Source organism: Lipotes vexillifer, unplaced genomic scaffold, assembly GCF_000442215.2.
Source record: "Lipotes vexillifer unplaced genomic scaffold, Lipotes_vexillifer_v1.1 scaffold15, whole genome shotgun sequence".
NCBI classification, from domain to species: Eukaryota; Metazoa; Chordata; class Mammalia; order Artiodactyla; family Lipotidae; genus Lipotes; species Lipotes vexillifer.
The window spans coordinates 2,024,055-2,040,425 of record NW_006784589.1 but is presented as its reverse complement, the minus strand read 5'-3'; the positions used below and the strand labels follow the sequence as shown (position 1 = coordinate 2,040,425).

The window sequence follows — 16,371 nt, the reverse complement described above, 5'->3', positions numbered from 1 at the left end:
AACCAGTGGTGAAACCAGAATCTTAATTCCCTGATTTTCCAGATTCTGAGATTCTTTGTTTCAAGGCTATCCTTTATCGGAAGAAAATGGATATTTCTTTTCTAGGAATGTTATGCCTCGATGGGCTAAGGTTTAATTAGGATCAGTTTACTTCTAACAACTTATGTTCTGTTTCATAGTGTGAGGTGTAGAGTCCTTGTCAACTGAGTGAAATGTGCCTCTCCTTGGGAGATCTCCAGAAGTCCCCAAGTTGTTCTTGTGGTCCCAAGAGTTATTGCCCATTTGACCCTTAGCTTTAGCAAACTTAAGGCAGTTGCATTTTTTAAGTGTCTTTACACTTAGAAATCCCACATTACTCTTTTTAGTCTATATTTTACTTTCTGAGATATCGTGACTCGTATTTTATATTTACATCCCTCATTCAGGGGAGCCAAGATACTTCTAGGCAAACTCCACATGACCTTTTGGAGGGCACAGTTCACATTATGAATCTCAGACCATTATCACAGTGTCTTTACAAAGAACTTAGACTTATCCTTTAATAGTTTAGTTCCAGAAATACTAGACGTGAAGGAGTGGATAGTGAACACAAATGGAAATAGTTCATGGTCTTTCCACTATACTAACATTCAAAGTAACTCTTGGAAAACAGAAGTCACATTATAAGTTAAATGGTCCCAGTTTTGTGAGGAAGGATGGATCATGAATTTAGGGCTAAACTGCTTTGGGAATATTTTTGGAAAGAACTGTGGTTGTGTCATTAGAACAATAGCCAGTTATTCAAGTGTAAGTATCATTCTGTGGCTGCTGACACAGGCTTTCTGGAAGAAGGTGATTGTCAAATGTTGGGCTGTTCTTCAGTCTACCTACATGTATTTGTAACCATTCAAAGAATCTTCTACAGCAGGCTAAAAACATTCCCCCTGGTTCTTACAAAATGCACTGTATTAAGGACTGACCTTAGATTAAGCTGGAAGCATGACCATGGTGAGTGTAGCAGATGGCAGTAGGGCAGAGCACTTGTGGTCTTACAGAGCTGCTCAGGGGAACTATTTCACAATGTCTGGAGGAATAGGCAGATGCTTAGTCTTCACCCTTCGGCCCCCGCAGTGAAACTTCCAGGCATTTTGGCAAAAATTTCTCAAGAGCTGAGGTTTGGATTCTTAGAACATCATTTGGTGATGACCAGGTGATCCTTGAGAGCACCATGAGCCTGTTCTGCCTAGACAACCCTGGGCTGGGACTTTAAGAAACCGAGGGGAGTTAGAAACTGCATCCCCATCTCAGTGAAACTAGAAAAAAATAATTAATTAAAAAAAAAAAAAGAAATCTTCTGAAAGTTTAGATTCCCATACAGACTATGAAGCCAAGGCCCCCCTACCCATCGGCTGCTGGGTCACGTGGACCTTTTTGGTTCCAAAAATCATGCAACTTCATGTCTGCTATATTGTTTGTGTCTTCTAATGAGCCTAATGCCAGGGCCTTGCCCATTGAAGGAGATTAATCAAGGGTTGTTGTCTTGAGTTGAACAGCTTTCAGCAAAGAGAAGGTCATTATAGTTTGTGTTTATACTTGGAACATAAAGGATAAAGACAAAAGCTTCACACATAATCTCACCCTGTCTACTGTTAAAATTTTAATGTATTTCCTCATTAAGATTGTACCACATAAGTGGTTTATATATTTTGCTTTTTCACTATTAAATTATTAAAAATATCACACACAAAAAAAAGAAAGAAACCGCATCCCCTGGGAGAAGTGCAGCATCCTCCCTGTCCCAGGGTTCCCTCCACGCACTGCACTCTTGGGCACTTGAAGCCCACGCACTTGCTGTTATTTGCATTCGGTCAAGGTGCCAGTGGTATAGGGGAACCTTCCTTCTGATTCTGTGATTTTATTTTAAATTTTTATTGGGGTATAGTTGACTTGCAATGTTGTGTTAGTTTCAGGTGTACAGCAAAGTGAATCAGTTATACATATGCATATGTCCACTCTTTTTTAGGTTCTTTTCCCACATAGGCCATTACAGAGTATTGAGTAGAGTTCCCTGTGCTATACAGTAGGTCCTTATCAGTTATCTATTTTATATATAGTAGTGTGTATGTGTCAATCCCAATCTCCCAATTTATCCCTCCCCTGCCATTCTGTGCTTTTATAAACTGGTAACAGCTTTTCGTCACCAGACGCTGTGTAGAGCATGATGATTGAGGTATCTTGGTAGACTGCCTCTGTCCTAATGAGTTCTTCCAATAGTTAAGGGTGCAGAGGGTGGAGGTATGGCCTGTGACTTTCTGGAGGTTTCTGATCAGCGGTAAATATGATCTTCCTTCCTTGGGCTTTTATAACATTTCCTTTCCTGCCTGCCTTCTCCTGTAGGAACGGAAGTTTGTAGGTGGATCTGGTCAAGTAAGCGAGCGGATAATGCACCTCCTCGGGGACAGAGTGAAGCTGAGGTGTCCTGTCACCTATGTTGACCAGTCAGGTGACAACATCATGATAGAGACATTGAATCATCAACTTTATGAGGTAATTCAGTTTCGTCAAAAAATAGCGTATATTATGGGACTTCCCTGGTGGTCCATTGGTTAGGACTCCCCGCTTGCACAGCAGGGGGCACAGGTTCGATGCCTGGTGGGGGAACTAAGATCCTGCATGCTGCACATCAAGGCCGAAAAAAAAAGAGAAGCTTATATTAAATAGGTCTCCTGTCTTCTGCAGCTTCTAACCAAATATAATCCAAGCAGTGGCGTAATTAATGCTGGCGTATTTCTGACTCGGTCTTCCAAATTACCAGCCTTGGTCGACTGCCTTATTCTGTTTTGTTGCCTCACAGTGGCCTCATACTGTACATCGTTACCGCTTACTGTCATTCGAAATGGTAAATGTGATGTTTCATGCTCCCTGCAAAGATTGCAACTCACGTTTGAGATGGTATCTTGTGTCTGTGTGTTTTAGTGCCGATACGTAATTAGTGCCGTCCCTCCAACTTTGACTGCCAAGATGCACTTCAGACCAGAGCTTCCTTCAGAGAGAAACCAGTTAATTCAGCGTCTTCCAATGGGGGCTATCATTAAGTGCATGATGTATTACAAGGAGGCCTTTTGGAAGAAAAAGGGTAGGTTGCACTTATTCATGTTTAAATTGTATTAAGCATGCTGTTTTAGGAACATTTTATGCTACACACTGAACAGAAGAAAAGATAAGTGTTTCCAGCTGGTAGAGAAAGGATCAGAAATCTCAGTCTGTCCACTCCTCATAGCCCCGGGCAACACAAAATGACCCCAAGAGCGCTTGCTGGCAGTGAGGGGGAAGGAAGAGGTCCCTCTGGTTGTGGGACCACATTGCCCAGACCCCTGGCATATGTCTCACCACTGAACTCTTCATGAGCAGAGACAAAGGAGCACCATGGAAAGAGCACTCCTTTGAAGTTACACATCCCTGGGCTCCACTTGCTTACTAGCTGTGCGGCCTCAAATGACACTTCACCTCTCTCAGCCTCAGCCTCTGTGTAAAATGGTAACAATGAGACCTGCTGTTGGGGTGTTGTGAGGATAAAATGAGGCAGAGTCTGGGCAGATATGGTGTCTGTTGTTGCTAAGCCTTCAGCTCATACTCAAAGGATTCCTTCCTGCCACTTCTTCCATGGTTTCACAGGGGTGATTCCCTCTAACACACGCCCCTCTTTCCCATGTATTCCAGGACTCCAGGGCCATCTTCATTTTACTCGTGCACTGATCATACCTGACCTTTATGTAAAGGTCACCGAGATGGGTCATTTTCTAATGTGTCTGGGTGACCGACCAAACATCCTTGTATAGTCATTGTGCGTATTTAATAGGAAATAACTTCTAGAGTTGGGGCAAAGACCAGTAGTTTAAGATTTGCCTTCCTCTTAGCAAAAGAGTTTTATATACATATATATATATATATATATATATATCCCTCTTAAATCTCTGGTGAGGTTACTCAATCTCCTATTGATTTTCTTCTGGTTAAGATTACTGTGGCTGTATGATCATCGAAGATGAGGAAGCTCCGATTTCAATAACCCTGGATGACACTAAGCCAGATGGATCGCTGCCCGCCATCATGGGGTAAGTTAGAGCTGGGTGTTCTGCATTTTTCATACTCTGTTGGTGTGTTGGTGTGTGTGCTGGCAGAACATGTTGTTTTGGGCTAGAGCTCAAGCAATGCTAAATAACCCTACAGACAATTTATGTCATGTTTCCATGTATGAGAATATTAGAGTAATAGAGTATGTGGCACAAGAACACTGAGAAACTTTACTAAAATTCACACCACTTTGAACTTGTGCCCATATGTTTCTTTCCCCCATAAACTTACACGTGGAGGGCAGAGTGAAAAACGCAGCTAGACAGGCGGGATGGTAGACCACCTTGCCCACAGAATGTTGACAACCATTCTGGAATGAGAACTGTTTTATCCTGTAAAACCTTCCAAAGTTATGTTTTCTGGGCTTTATTCCTTTCTCCATTCTAGACATCACTACCTAGCAAATGTCAATATGTTAATTGTTGGAATTTCCTGGTGGTCCAGTGGTTAGGACTCCGCGCTTTTGCCGCCGAGGGCCCGGATTCGATCCCTGGTCGAGGAACTAAGATCCCACAAGCTGTGTGGCACAGCCAAAAAAAAAAGAAAAAAAAAAAAGAAAGTGAAGAAAAATATGTTAATTATTACCCTGGGAGATGAGATAGATGACTAATGAGGAAGTGCAGTTCAAAGGAGAACCAGGCCTTGAGTGTAGGGCACTTTTTCCAGGTCACTCTATGGCTACTTTACCAGGGATGGTCCAGGGCAAGGTTCTGTGTCTGGAAGAGGAGAGCTCTTTTTCTCTCCTACCATCCCCTCACACAGCTGCTCTGCCCTCTGGAGACTAGGGGTCCAGAGAGGGAATCGGAGCTCCCACAAAGAGATTTCTAAGGAGTGCCGTAGCCTCCCAGTTGCCATGTCTTTTAGTCCTCCTCAAAGCAATACAAACAAAAGGGCTATTTATTCTACCACATTGCAATAAAAGAGCACAGCTTCTATAGCAGTCAGTGACTTTAGAAACCAGTGGTTTTCCCCTTCACCCCGAGGAGAGTTGAGCTCATGTGCATTGCATGACTGAAGGGAAATTACAAAATCAAAAGGAGCAGACCCATGACCCTAGGGACTTAGAAAAAGGCTATGCTACTGGACTGCCAACAAGACATTTTATAACCACTTCTCTGGCTGTAAAATATAAGAAATAGCACCAGCCTCCCTGGTAAGGGCAGGTGCTCACAATGTAAAGACTGTAGGAACATTGCACCCTGTTCATCTCTGACCCCCCGGGCAAGAAAATACATAGATTGTTTGGGCAGTTTGCCATCGCCTTCTATGTGCCAAAGAAATGCAGGAGGTTGAGGTAGAGGTTTCAGGAGACTTGTCGGTCAAGATCAGTCCAACTGTAGATGAAAGAATATTGATGTTCTTCTTGCCCTGGGTATTAAATATTGCGGCATCTGCTCTTCTGGCGTTTCTTTACGTTTTTTAACAAGGACGTGTATTGCAGAAGCCTTCTAGATGGTAATGGGCTTATTTAGGCAGCTCCTAGAAAGTGATACTCTGATCTGTTTTATCTGGACAATCGCTTCCACCCTGTTCTTGCCTTGAAGCTATATTGCCTCTACCCTGCCCTTTGCTCTAGGCAATGAAAGCCTTGAAGACAGGGGTGGTATAATTGCCCAGCACTGTTTGTGATAACTAGTGCCTTTTGGAAACTAGAAAGGACCTTGTACTTTAGAGCTGTGAAATGTTCCCAACCCAAAGCCAGGATGTTTAATTTCTCCAATAAAACACCAAAGAAAGTTCAATGATAGTTGTCCATTGTTACAATTAGATCAAAGAGGTTATTTCATTCATGACTTGAGATTTGACAGATATGGCCAACCCTAACTGCCCTTTATTATTTTTTTAACATCTTTATTGGGGTATAATTGCTTTACAATGGTGTGTTAGTTTCTGCTTTATAACAAAGTGAATCAGTTATACATATGTTCCCATATCTCTTCCCTCTTGTGTCTCCCTCCCTCCCACCCTCCCTATCCCACCCCTCCGGGCGGTCACAAAGCACCGAGCTGATCTCCCTGTGCTATGCGGGCTGCTTCCCACTAGAAAAGGGAATTGTAAAAAGCACCCAAGATCTAAAAGCGTTTTCGGATAGATCATTTAATCTTTTATCAGATGTTGGTGATTTTCATTGAAATACTGCATAAGTCTAAAATGATTGATTCTTGCAGAAACCCAAAATTTAACTAAAATCGTTACCAGCAAGCCACAACATAAAGTGTTAGTTAAATCAACCAAAATCATGGCTATGTCCCCAGAAGTTCAATGGTTCAAATTTCTTAAACAGTCCACAGCTTTGTATCTTTGCTTCCCAGAATGATCTCAAATAACAACTCTAAAGGAGTTGCCAATCAAATTGAGGAGCAGTTTAATTGGGAGGGGGACTTGAGGGAGAGAATGAAATACCTGTTTTCAGCCCTCGCATTTTCAGTCTTGATCTACTTGTCTTTTCGGTCTAGAACAAAAAAATACAATTTCAAAACTTTTTTAAATGGAGAAATAATTTCATTGTCCTTTAGCTCATTTGGATTTTTTGAAAGCTTTCTAATAATAGCATAACTAAGGATTTCTTATCACAATTCAGTTCTTTAAAATATACATGCAATTAGTAATATCTGTATAATAAATAGAATCTATTTAATTAAAGGGAAGCAGAGAGATTATAACTGAGTTTTACTGAGTCACTGAATTTGAGGACTGTGCTAGGCCAGTTTTCCAGGAAGCCAACTCGGAGATGGAGATTTGGGTGCAGGAGGTTCTTCAGGAACTGCTATGGGGACCGCTACCTGGGGGGAAGGGAAGGAATCAGGATTGCACAGAGGGAGAGGCTGGGCTCCGGTGTTGCCCCAACAGAGGCCAAAGCCATCCCTTGGGAAGCTCTGGAGCGGGGATGGCCCTTCAGAGCTGTCTGCACTGAGACGAGGGGCTGGGCTTTGGTACCCACCACACTGCGGAGCCAGTCATTCTGGGAAGGGATGGGACCTTGCGCCAGGCAGTTCTCTGCTACAGAGTGCAATTGCTAGCGAGGGGTTTGGTTGTGAGCTGAGGGTAATGAGCATTTGGTCCTGAAGAGGGATCTGGGTGGCCCACCATGGCAGCCACTACAGGCACTTTTTTTTTTGGCCACGCCTCGTGGCAAAGGGGATCTCATTGCTCCCCTACCAAGGATCGAACCCATGCCCCCTGCAGTGGAGGCACAGAGTCTTAACCACTGGACCGCCAGGGAATTCCCAACAAGCACTTATTGATATTTGTTTTTCCAGCTTTTATCAAGTACTTGGCAGACAGCAACAGTCATTACCAGGATAATCATTTAAAGCAACATTAATTCATCTGACAGTTCATTTCCTACTGTATGCCAAGGACTGTGCTAAACTTTGGGGGTAAAATATTGAGTAGGAGGTGACCTGTCGTTTAGGATCCCACAGCCTAGCAGGGAGGACAGAGAGGCAGATGAAGACAGTCTGGCATTTGCTCTAGTAGAGGGAAATAATGGGAGGGTGTGGGAGAGTTTATTAATGCTGAGTAGGTGGAGGCAAGAACACTTTAAAGAGACAACTCTTAAGATAAACCACTGTCGCCTAATCATTCAAATGTAACCTCTCTCTCCAGCTTCATCCTTGCTCGAAAAGCTGACCGCCTTGCTAAAGTCCATAAAGAGCTAAGGTAAGTATTTACACCTGAAACGTATAAAAGGTTAGCTTTATGTTGTGCTTGTTGCACTAACAACAGGATAACAGCCTTACGAAAAACGCAATAATTAATTAATCTCAAAATCCCAACAAATCAACCTTTTTGTATTTCACTACGCCCCCTTGACTCAGTCCTTGCCCACATGTGTATATCAATTTAGTGTCACATCTTTGTGTTCATTTTACAGTGGTTGAGAGGTAGGCTTTCCCAGTAAATGGATGGAGAAAAATCATTAAAAAAAGTTAGCTGTGAATAAAGCTTAAGAGGACAAGTCCCAATCACCTTGCCAGACCATCAATCCTTCTCCAAGGTTCTCTGACATGTACTTTTTCTGAAAAGCAAATCTATACATAGGTCTTCCAACCTATTCCAACTTGTATACATAAAAGTATGCTCCTTTGATTATCTGGGATACAGCTCTGATGTTCCCTTCTCCCAAGAGCTTCCTGGTAGAAAACAATTATTTTAGGACAATGGCTTTTTTCTTTTTTTCTCCCGTTCTCTCTTTCTGTTTTGTTGTATTTGTTTTGCTTTGTTTTGCACTGGAATCCTTTGTTCAAGTAAAATCTTACCTGGAACTCTTACCTGGAAACACTCATTAGGCTGTTGGGGGGCTGCCTCTGGACATTTCTGGGCTTCCCTTCTTTAGGGTAACCCTAAATCCTTTGTTAGCTTTTGAAGAGGGCCAATACGCAGGCAAATGTATACTTCTCTCTGCATTTGATTTAAAAATTAAGCAGCAAATCCACTAGCAGCCCTTGCTTTGAGAGTTACTTTGATGACTTTGCAAGTCAGAGAAAGGCCGCAGAAGTTCCCACGTTTGCACACGGATTTGTTTATTTGAGCAGCCGTGAGATTTGATGTCAGGAAGGGGGAACCCTTTTGTTGTTCGCCTACTCACTCAATAGAGGAAGAATTTGGGGGTCCAGTGGTGGGGAATGATTTGTTCAAGGCCCCACCGCTAGCTTCTGGCAAAGTCAGAAATAGCATCTAATGTGTGCTTTTTTTCATTACGTCACACTAAGCTTGACATTTTCTTTTGGATTTCCTGCTTTCCCTCCTTATTAATAGTAAAATAAATACCAGCCTGGATGTAGACATTTGGTTATGATTCCACACAGTGGCTAAACTTCTCAAAATTTTTATAAGGCAAAAACCCTTAGAACTCCGAATGTCATTGACTAAAGTAATGGTTCTCAGGACCAACTGCATCAACATTTCCCAAAGAATGTTTGGAAAATTTTTCTGAGGCTGGTAGATTATCATTTGGTAGATTAGGGGTGGGGCCCGAGTACTTGTATTTTTTTAACAAGCTTTTTGAGTGATTATGATGAGCAGCCAGATTTAGAAACCAGTGGGTCAATTCAACTTGTACAATGACCTCTTTTGGCCATCATTTAAAGTATGTTCTGTTGGGACTTCCCTGGTGGCGCAGCGGTTAAGAATCTGCCTGCCAATGCAAGGGACACGGGGTTCAAGCCCTGGTCTGGGAAGATCCCACACGCCGCGGAGCAACTAAGCCTGTGCGCCACAACTATTGAGCCTGCGCTCTAGAGCCCACAAGTCACAGCTACTGAGCCCGCGTGCTGCAACTACTGAAGCCCATGCGCCTGGAGCCTGTGCTCTGCAACAAGAGAAGCCACCGCAATGAGAAGCCCGTGCACTGCAACGAAGAGTAGCCCCCGCTCGCTGCAACTAGAGAAAGCCCTCGCGCAGCAACAAAGACCCAACACAGCCAAAAATTAATTAATTAATTAATTTAAAAAAATAGTAAAGTATGTTGTGTTACTTTTAGAGTCTAGCTAATCAATCAGTGCATTGCTCCAACATCCTTATCTTATATAACTTTTCTAAAAAAATTTTATATTAATGGGAGGAAGGGATGGAGAAGATAATTTCCTGATGTGTTTGTATGAACTAATCCTTGACTCATTTAATAATGTGAAGTATAGTAAATAATGACTTATATTTCTATTATTAATAGTTTATTGTTCATGAATGAAAAACTGCCTACGAAGTAGGTTGATTAGATTTTAAGGTTCACTCTGTTTTAACAAAGATTTTATTATTTTTTATATACTGAAAATAAGTGAAGCATTATTACGTTTTTCAGAATAATGATTGTCAATACTTTTGTTTTCTAATTGACTCAAAATGTCAGAATTATTTCTTGTAACACTCATGTGAAGTAGGTAAGAATCAGTCACCTATCTTAGCATAGCATAGGAAAGATGGTTACCATACTTGGCTGAGGATGGATTTTGATTCAGTACATTTTTATTGAGCACTTACTATAGGAGGGATGCTCAGGAGAGTAGACCCTTGACCTGCCATTAATTAGCTGAGTGATGTTGAGCCAGTCTCTTCCATGCACTGAGCCTCAGCCTCCTCATGTCTGAAATGAGGGGCTTGGATTAGACAGAGAGAGACAGTCAGGTGGACAGTAGTCTTGAGACTTCTTCCAGTCCTGCCTTTCCTTTATCATTATTGATCTGTAGTATGAACAGCTCCTTGAAGGAGCTGTATAAATGGTGTAAGTGTGAGCATTTGGATAAATTTATAAAGTTACATTTTGTCCCACATTATTCAGAGAGATTGGGGACACATTTAAAAAATATTTTCTGATATAACTTGGCAACATTAAATTGGCGTCTTTTTTTTTTTTTTTGGCTGTGCTGCACGGCTTGTGGGATCTTAGTTCCCCGACCAGGGATCAAACCCAGGCCCCCTGCAGTGAAAGTGCAGAGTCCTAACCACTGGACCTCCAGGGAATTCCAAAATTGGCGTCTTTTAAAATCTGTTTATTACTAATAACTATAACCTTCCCTTCCCCCCTTTCTTCCCGGCTCAACATTGTTTTGCCTTTTGTCTCTTTAGCTTCTAATTCTTGTCTTACAGATTTGAATTAAACCCTTTGCCATATTTTTTTACAGTTGCTTATTAGCCTGTAAAAAATATTTTGGAGCACTTTTTTAAAAAGTTTTATTGGGGGCTTCCCTGGTGGCGCAGTGGTTGAGAGTCCGCCTGCCGATGCAGGGGACACGGGTTCGTGCCCCGGTCCGGGAAGATCCCACATGCCGCGGAGCGGCTGGGCCCGTGAGCCATGGCCACTGGGCCTGCGCGTCCAGAGCCTGTGCTCCGCAACGGGAGAGGCCACAACAGTGAGAGGCCCACGTACTTAAAAAAAAAAAAAAAAAAAAAGAAGATTAAATGGGGACTTCCCTGGCAGTCCAGTGGTTAAGACTCTGCACTTCCACTGCAGGGGGTACGGTTCGATCCCTGGTTGGGGAACTAAGATCCCACGTGCCATGTGGTGCCGAAAAAAAAAAAAAAGATTAAATGAGCTTTATATGTTTATAGATCTTTAAAACATAAATATAGGATAGTTAAAAGACACCATCATACTTACTATAGACTTGTAAAAGAGATTATTTTAGAATTTTACATATTCCAGAAAAGTGACTTCAAATCAATTCCTAAAACTGAATTTAATCTCATTTTCCCCATTTTAACTGAATAGATATGGTATTAGGTAGTGAAAGAGGCAAAAATGTAAAAGAGAAGAAAAATTCTGTTGCATCTTCAAAGCACATGACTGTATTCAGGAAGAGAGTTAATCTGAGTTCAGAGATTCATGGAACTGTTCATACAGGAGGCCACTGATTTTCATTTTTCCCTTAATAAATCTAGTTCATTGGCAAGAGCCCTGGAACTCATTGTGTTTATTCTGTACTCATCAGTCATTACTTCCTTAACATTTTTTGGTTCTTTTTTATAGGAAGAGGAAAATCTGTGAGCTGTACGCCAAAGTGCTAGGATCCCAAGAAGCTTTACAAGTAAGAAATCCCCAGCTTTAATCCCTAGCAGGTTCTGCTCTGTTTGCTCTAAGTGGTAAAGCAAAGCAGATTCTGGTTTCCTGACAGTGTTATGAAGAGAAGGAATATGCTTACTGGAGGTTTAACTTCAGCAATCACAGAACACCATTAAAAGCTGCTGTCAGTGCATGCAATTTCTGATGCAGCAGTTTCCTGGGCTGTTTAAATGTTCACTGGATAACTGGCAGCCAGTTGTAATGAGAGGCAGGAGCTACAGGTATTATCTCCAGGGTGATTGAGATCAGTTCCCAGAACAGAGGCCCTGCCCTCTTGTCAATGTCAAATGACTGCTGCAAAATAAAATCCCAGCTGTATCGTCATTTGTTGGTGAAGACACAGTAGTATATACTTGATAAGATAGACTGAATCTGGACTCTCTGCCCAGGTCAAAGTCATACTAATTTGTTTTTCTATCCGCAGACTCAATTCACACTTCATTTAGAAATTTCAGTGCTTTCAATCCACCATTGAAAGCAATTATGAGAATGAAATTCTTTTTAAAGGCCCTACCAGATAGCTGGGGGCTCTTTCAGGGGATTATCTCTGAACTGTTCAAAGAATAAACTTGCAGAAAGTGTTAGGGAAATCAGAGAAGGTTCTCTCGTGTCCCTTGGGAAACATTTTTCATCTTTAATTGTTCCCTTTTTAGCAGGATTCCCATCATTCACGTTTCCAGCTGAGAGAAGGGGTTCTGAAAAAAGCCTTTTTCTTAGACACTGTGCTTTTCTTCTACCTTATCCCTCCCACCCTTTTTTTTCCGGCAGTAATGCCTTGGTAGATGGGGAAGTAAAGTCTGTTATTTAGAGAATGCGGAGATTGGAGCAGACCTTTCCAGAACCTGATTGTTGATGGGGTCCTAAAGACTTCAGAATCTGCATGGAGATGCCCTGTCTTCCAGATGTTGGAATACTTCATGTCTCTCCTGGGCAAGAGGTTGAGAAAGTCAAAGTATACACGTTTTGTCAGTTGGTACCTCACAAAAGGCCATTACTTGGTACTGTCGTGTTTCCCCTTAAGTTAGAAAAACAGCGCTGCTTTTTTTTTTTTTTTTTTTTTTGGTACAGACTATAATTTTATTTCTCACAGAACACTTAAAATCTTCATCCTCATGGATTTTAATCATCTGTAGCTATCCAACGTCTTTGAATACTTTCCTTATATTTTATTAACTTCCCACATTTAAAGTCCCTCTTTCTGGAGGTAGAGAAGATTCATCTCTCAAGATTCCTAAGCAGTGCAGATTCTAACAAGGAGACATACACATGCCTTGAATCTGTAAATGAGACACAGGAAGAGGTGGCCGTGAGAAGGCGACTAAATATTCTAGCACACGTGGTCGCAGAGCCCAGGAGCAGTGCTGCTTTTTTTTTCATGTAAACTTTCTGTTAAAGCAAAGCACATAAGAGCCTTTATTGTTGACTGGTGGCCTTTCAGCTTTGTCTTCCCTTTGAAATTTTCTCCCCATTTAACTGCAGCCGGTGCACTATGAAGAGAAGAACTGGTGTGAGGAGCAGTACTCCGGGGGCTGCTACACGGCTTACTTCCCCCCGGGTATCATGACTCAGTACGGAAGGTACTACCCAGGCGCTATACCAGTTGATACAAGGCGTGAGCCAAACTTAGGAATAGAGAAGCAAAGCTCAATGGGAATTTAAAAAAATAGCAATCAGCATTCTTATTTCTAACGTCCCAGATAGTTTGTATATTTCTGGATGTCCATAGGAAAAGAAGTATGTCTGTACATAGGACAGTACCTGACAGCACATAAAATAATCGTAGAACACTGGTGAGGATTTCAGATGTTGGCGCTACGTGTGAGAATTCTGCAAGCTGCAGTGTCCTCCGAGGGGCCTTCTCGAGCTCAACTAAACATTTAGTCTCGCACAACTACTCTAGGCTCCTGGACAGCAGTCTACATAGAAGGACATGGGCTAAACATGTCTTGCCGGCAGAGCAGCATCAGACATTCCTCTTCACGGGGAAGCATCCTCACTCACAGGGAGTTGACATGCGTGCAAGATGGGAGAGTTCACCTTGGCTTAGAAGCCCCATGCGTCACAGGAGCCATGGTCTCTTATAACAGCCTCACAGGCAGTGTCCAGGGTCCCCGCAAGGGCCATGCCCAGTTACAAGATGTACCACACTCAAGAAAGCCCAAAGTTATAGACTCTTCCCAGATATTTACAATTCATGACAGTTTTCCCATCCCAGATACAATTTACCAATGTGGGGATGCAAGAGAGCCCTTTGTACCACAGGCAGTGCTGCCTGGCAACATATATGGCATTATACCTTCATCAGGTTTCTAGAGGAACAGAACTAGAAGGTTAACTCAAGGTCACGTGTGTCCACAGAGAAGGAAGAAGGGTTTGTTAACCCTTACCTTACATGAGCTTTTTGTTTGTTTTTTCTTGATTGAATTATTAAATAAGCAATGATTTTAGTTCAATCTTTGGTCTATGCCAGCATCAATCGTTTTAGACTTGTGCAGTATTTCAGTGAAAGTCATCAATATCTGGTGAAAGATTAAATGATTCATGGGAAAATCTACTTAGGTCTTGGGTGCTTTTTACAATTGCTTTTCCAAAGGGCAGTTAGTGTTGGCTATTTGTGTCAAATCTCAAGCTGAGAATGAATAGCCTTTGTTAGGGATAACTGTATTGATGAACTGGAGTGCCTCTGGAGTCTAGAAGATGGGATTAGGATCATGAATAGATGAAGCTAAGGATTTCTGAGTTGGAAAAAGGCGTGACAGTGGGTTGAGGTGAAGGCCTTTGGGGCGGAGGTAGCGGTTTAGGAGATTTCATGAAAGTGGCTGCAGACTGGCAGGAGTCAAAGCTGACAAGGTAGGAGGTGACAGTTGCTCATTCAGCCCAACCTTTCCGTGGGTCTCTTCACTAGGACCTCTTCATAAGAGAAGGCCCATCTTGCTACCCTCAGGCAGTCTCTAGATAAATCCATAGAAACTAACTGTACAGAAGGTTTATTTTTAATTGAAGTATAGTTGATTTACAGTGTTGTGTTAATTTCTGCTGTACGGCACAGTGACTCAGTTATGCACTTATACGCATTCTTTTTTATATTCTTTTCCATTATGGTTTATCCCAGGACAGTATTGAATATACTGTTGTTCCCTGTGCTATACAGTAGGACCTTGTCGTCCATCCATTCTATATGTAATAGTTTGCATCTACTAACCCCAAACTCCCAGAGGTTGTTCTTTTTTTTTTTTTTTTTTTGGGGTACATGGGCCTCTCCCTGCTGTGGCCTCTCCCGTTGCGGAGCACAGGCTCCGGACGCGCAGGCTCAGCGGCCATGGCCCACGGGCCCAGCCGCTCCGCGGCATGTGGGATCTTCCCGGACCGGGGCACGAACCCGCGTCCCCTGCATCGGCAGGCGGACTCTCAACCACTGTGCCACCAGGGAAGCCCACCAGAGGTTGTTTTTTAAGGAGATAGACATATGATCCTTCAGGTCTCTCCTTTGCTAGAAATCAGTTTCTCTCCCTGTCTTCCCACTTGCCACCATGGTTCCTCCCGGCACCCTGGGAGTATCTGCATGGCTGGGGTCTGCAGTCAGATGTGATCTCATGAAGAACTCACCCCTTACTGTAGGTAGCAGAATGGGCTGCAAACAGGAAACATGCAGCACATAGATCTGAGTGTGATCTTAATGCACATTCTTATATTTCTAATTCTGGCTGGCTAGAAAAAGGTCATCGTCACCTTTAGTGATTGATGAACTGACGGCCTGATTCTCTCTGGCTTGAAAGTTCAGATCCTTCGGTGCAGGCCCAGGAAACAAGGAGGAACCTTTTACCTTTGGCTGAGTTGCATGAGAGTTTTGGAAACAATCTGAGTTTCCTTGTCTTCTGCGGGGTAGATGAGGGCAGTGATTGGCTCATTGATCCTCAGCACCTTCCCAGGTAACTCTCTGTTCCCTTGAAGGGTGATCCGCCAGCCCGCGGGCAGGATTTACTTTGCTGGCACGGAGACGGCCACACAGTGGAGCGGTTACATGGAAGGAGCAGTAGAGGCCGGAGAACGGGCAGCTAGAGAGGTAACACAGGAAGCCTAGTCACCCTCCCTCCCGAGTCCAGCAACATAGTTGGCATCTGGTCTTTCCAGATCTTACCACTGATGGTCTATATGTCCACTTCTCTGCCCCTCACTCCACGCATGAGGCTCATCTGTGGCCAGCAGGGCCTTGAATCTGTCGAAGCTACAGAACCTCATTTCATAATACCATGGCCACTTTCTTTCAGGTCTTGAATGCTTTGGGGAAGGTGGCAAAGAAAGACATATGGGTCCAAGAACCTGAATCAGAGGTAAGTTTGGCAGCTCCGTCTGCATAGACCAGGAATTGCACGTAAAAATCTCTCATCTTCTAGCCTCTGATGTCATTGTAGATGCCACTCTCCAGGGCAGATCCACGCACTGATTTTACAGATATGTTTTGCCCCTCCTTGTCCGTGTAAGAGTTCTCTGCTAAAGATCTGTGTTCATTCATCCAGGATGTTCCAGCTGTAGAAATCACCCACACCTTCTGGGAGAGGAACCTGCCTTCCGTGACAGGCCTGCTGAAGATCATTGGATTTTCCACATCGATAACTGCCCTGTGGTTTGCAGTGTGCAAATTCAGGCTGCTGACCCGATGCTGAAGTTTCAGCTTCATGCTTTCTGCTTACTCTTTC

The 16,371-nt window shown here is 42.9% G+C and overlaps 1 protein-coding gene across 1 annotated transcript in view; it reads left to right on the top strand.

Moving 5' to 3' along the window:
* Positions 1-16,371, top strand: part of MAOA (monoamine oxidase A) — a 71,896-nt gene extending 55,525 nt beyond the window's left edge. The window contains exons 7-15 of the mRNA XM_007456970.1: positions 2,377-2,526; positions 2,956-3,115; positions 3,998-4,094; positions 7,723-7,776; positions 11,582-11,639; positions 13,154-13,251; positions 15,626-15,737; positions 15,943-16,005; positions 16,192-16,371. Of these exons, the coding sequence (XP_007457032.1) occupies positions 2,377-2,526; positions 2,956-3,115; positions 3,998-4,094; positions 7,723-7,776; positions 11,582-11,639; positions 13,154-13,251; positions 15,626-15,737; positions 15,943-16,005; positions 16,192-16,338 (939 nt within the window). The 3' untranslated portion in view covers positions 16,339-16,371. The remainder of the gene's footprint in view (positions 1-2,376; positions 2,527-2,955; positions 3,116-3,997; positions 4,095-7,722; positions 7,777-11,581; positions 11,640-13,153; positions 13,252-15,625; positions 15,738-15,942; positions 16,006-16,191) is intronic.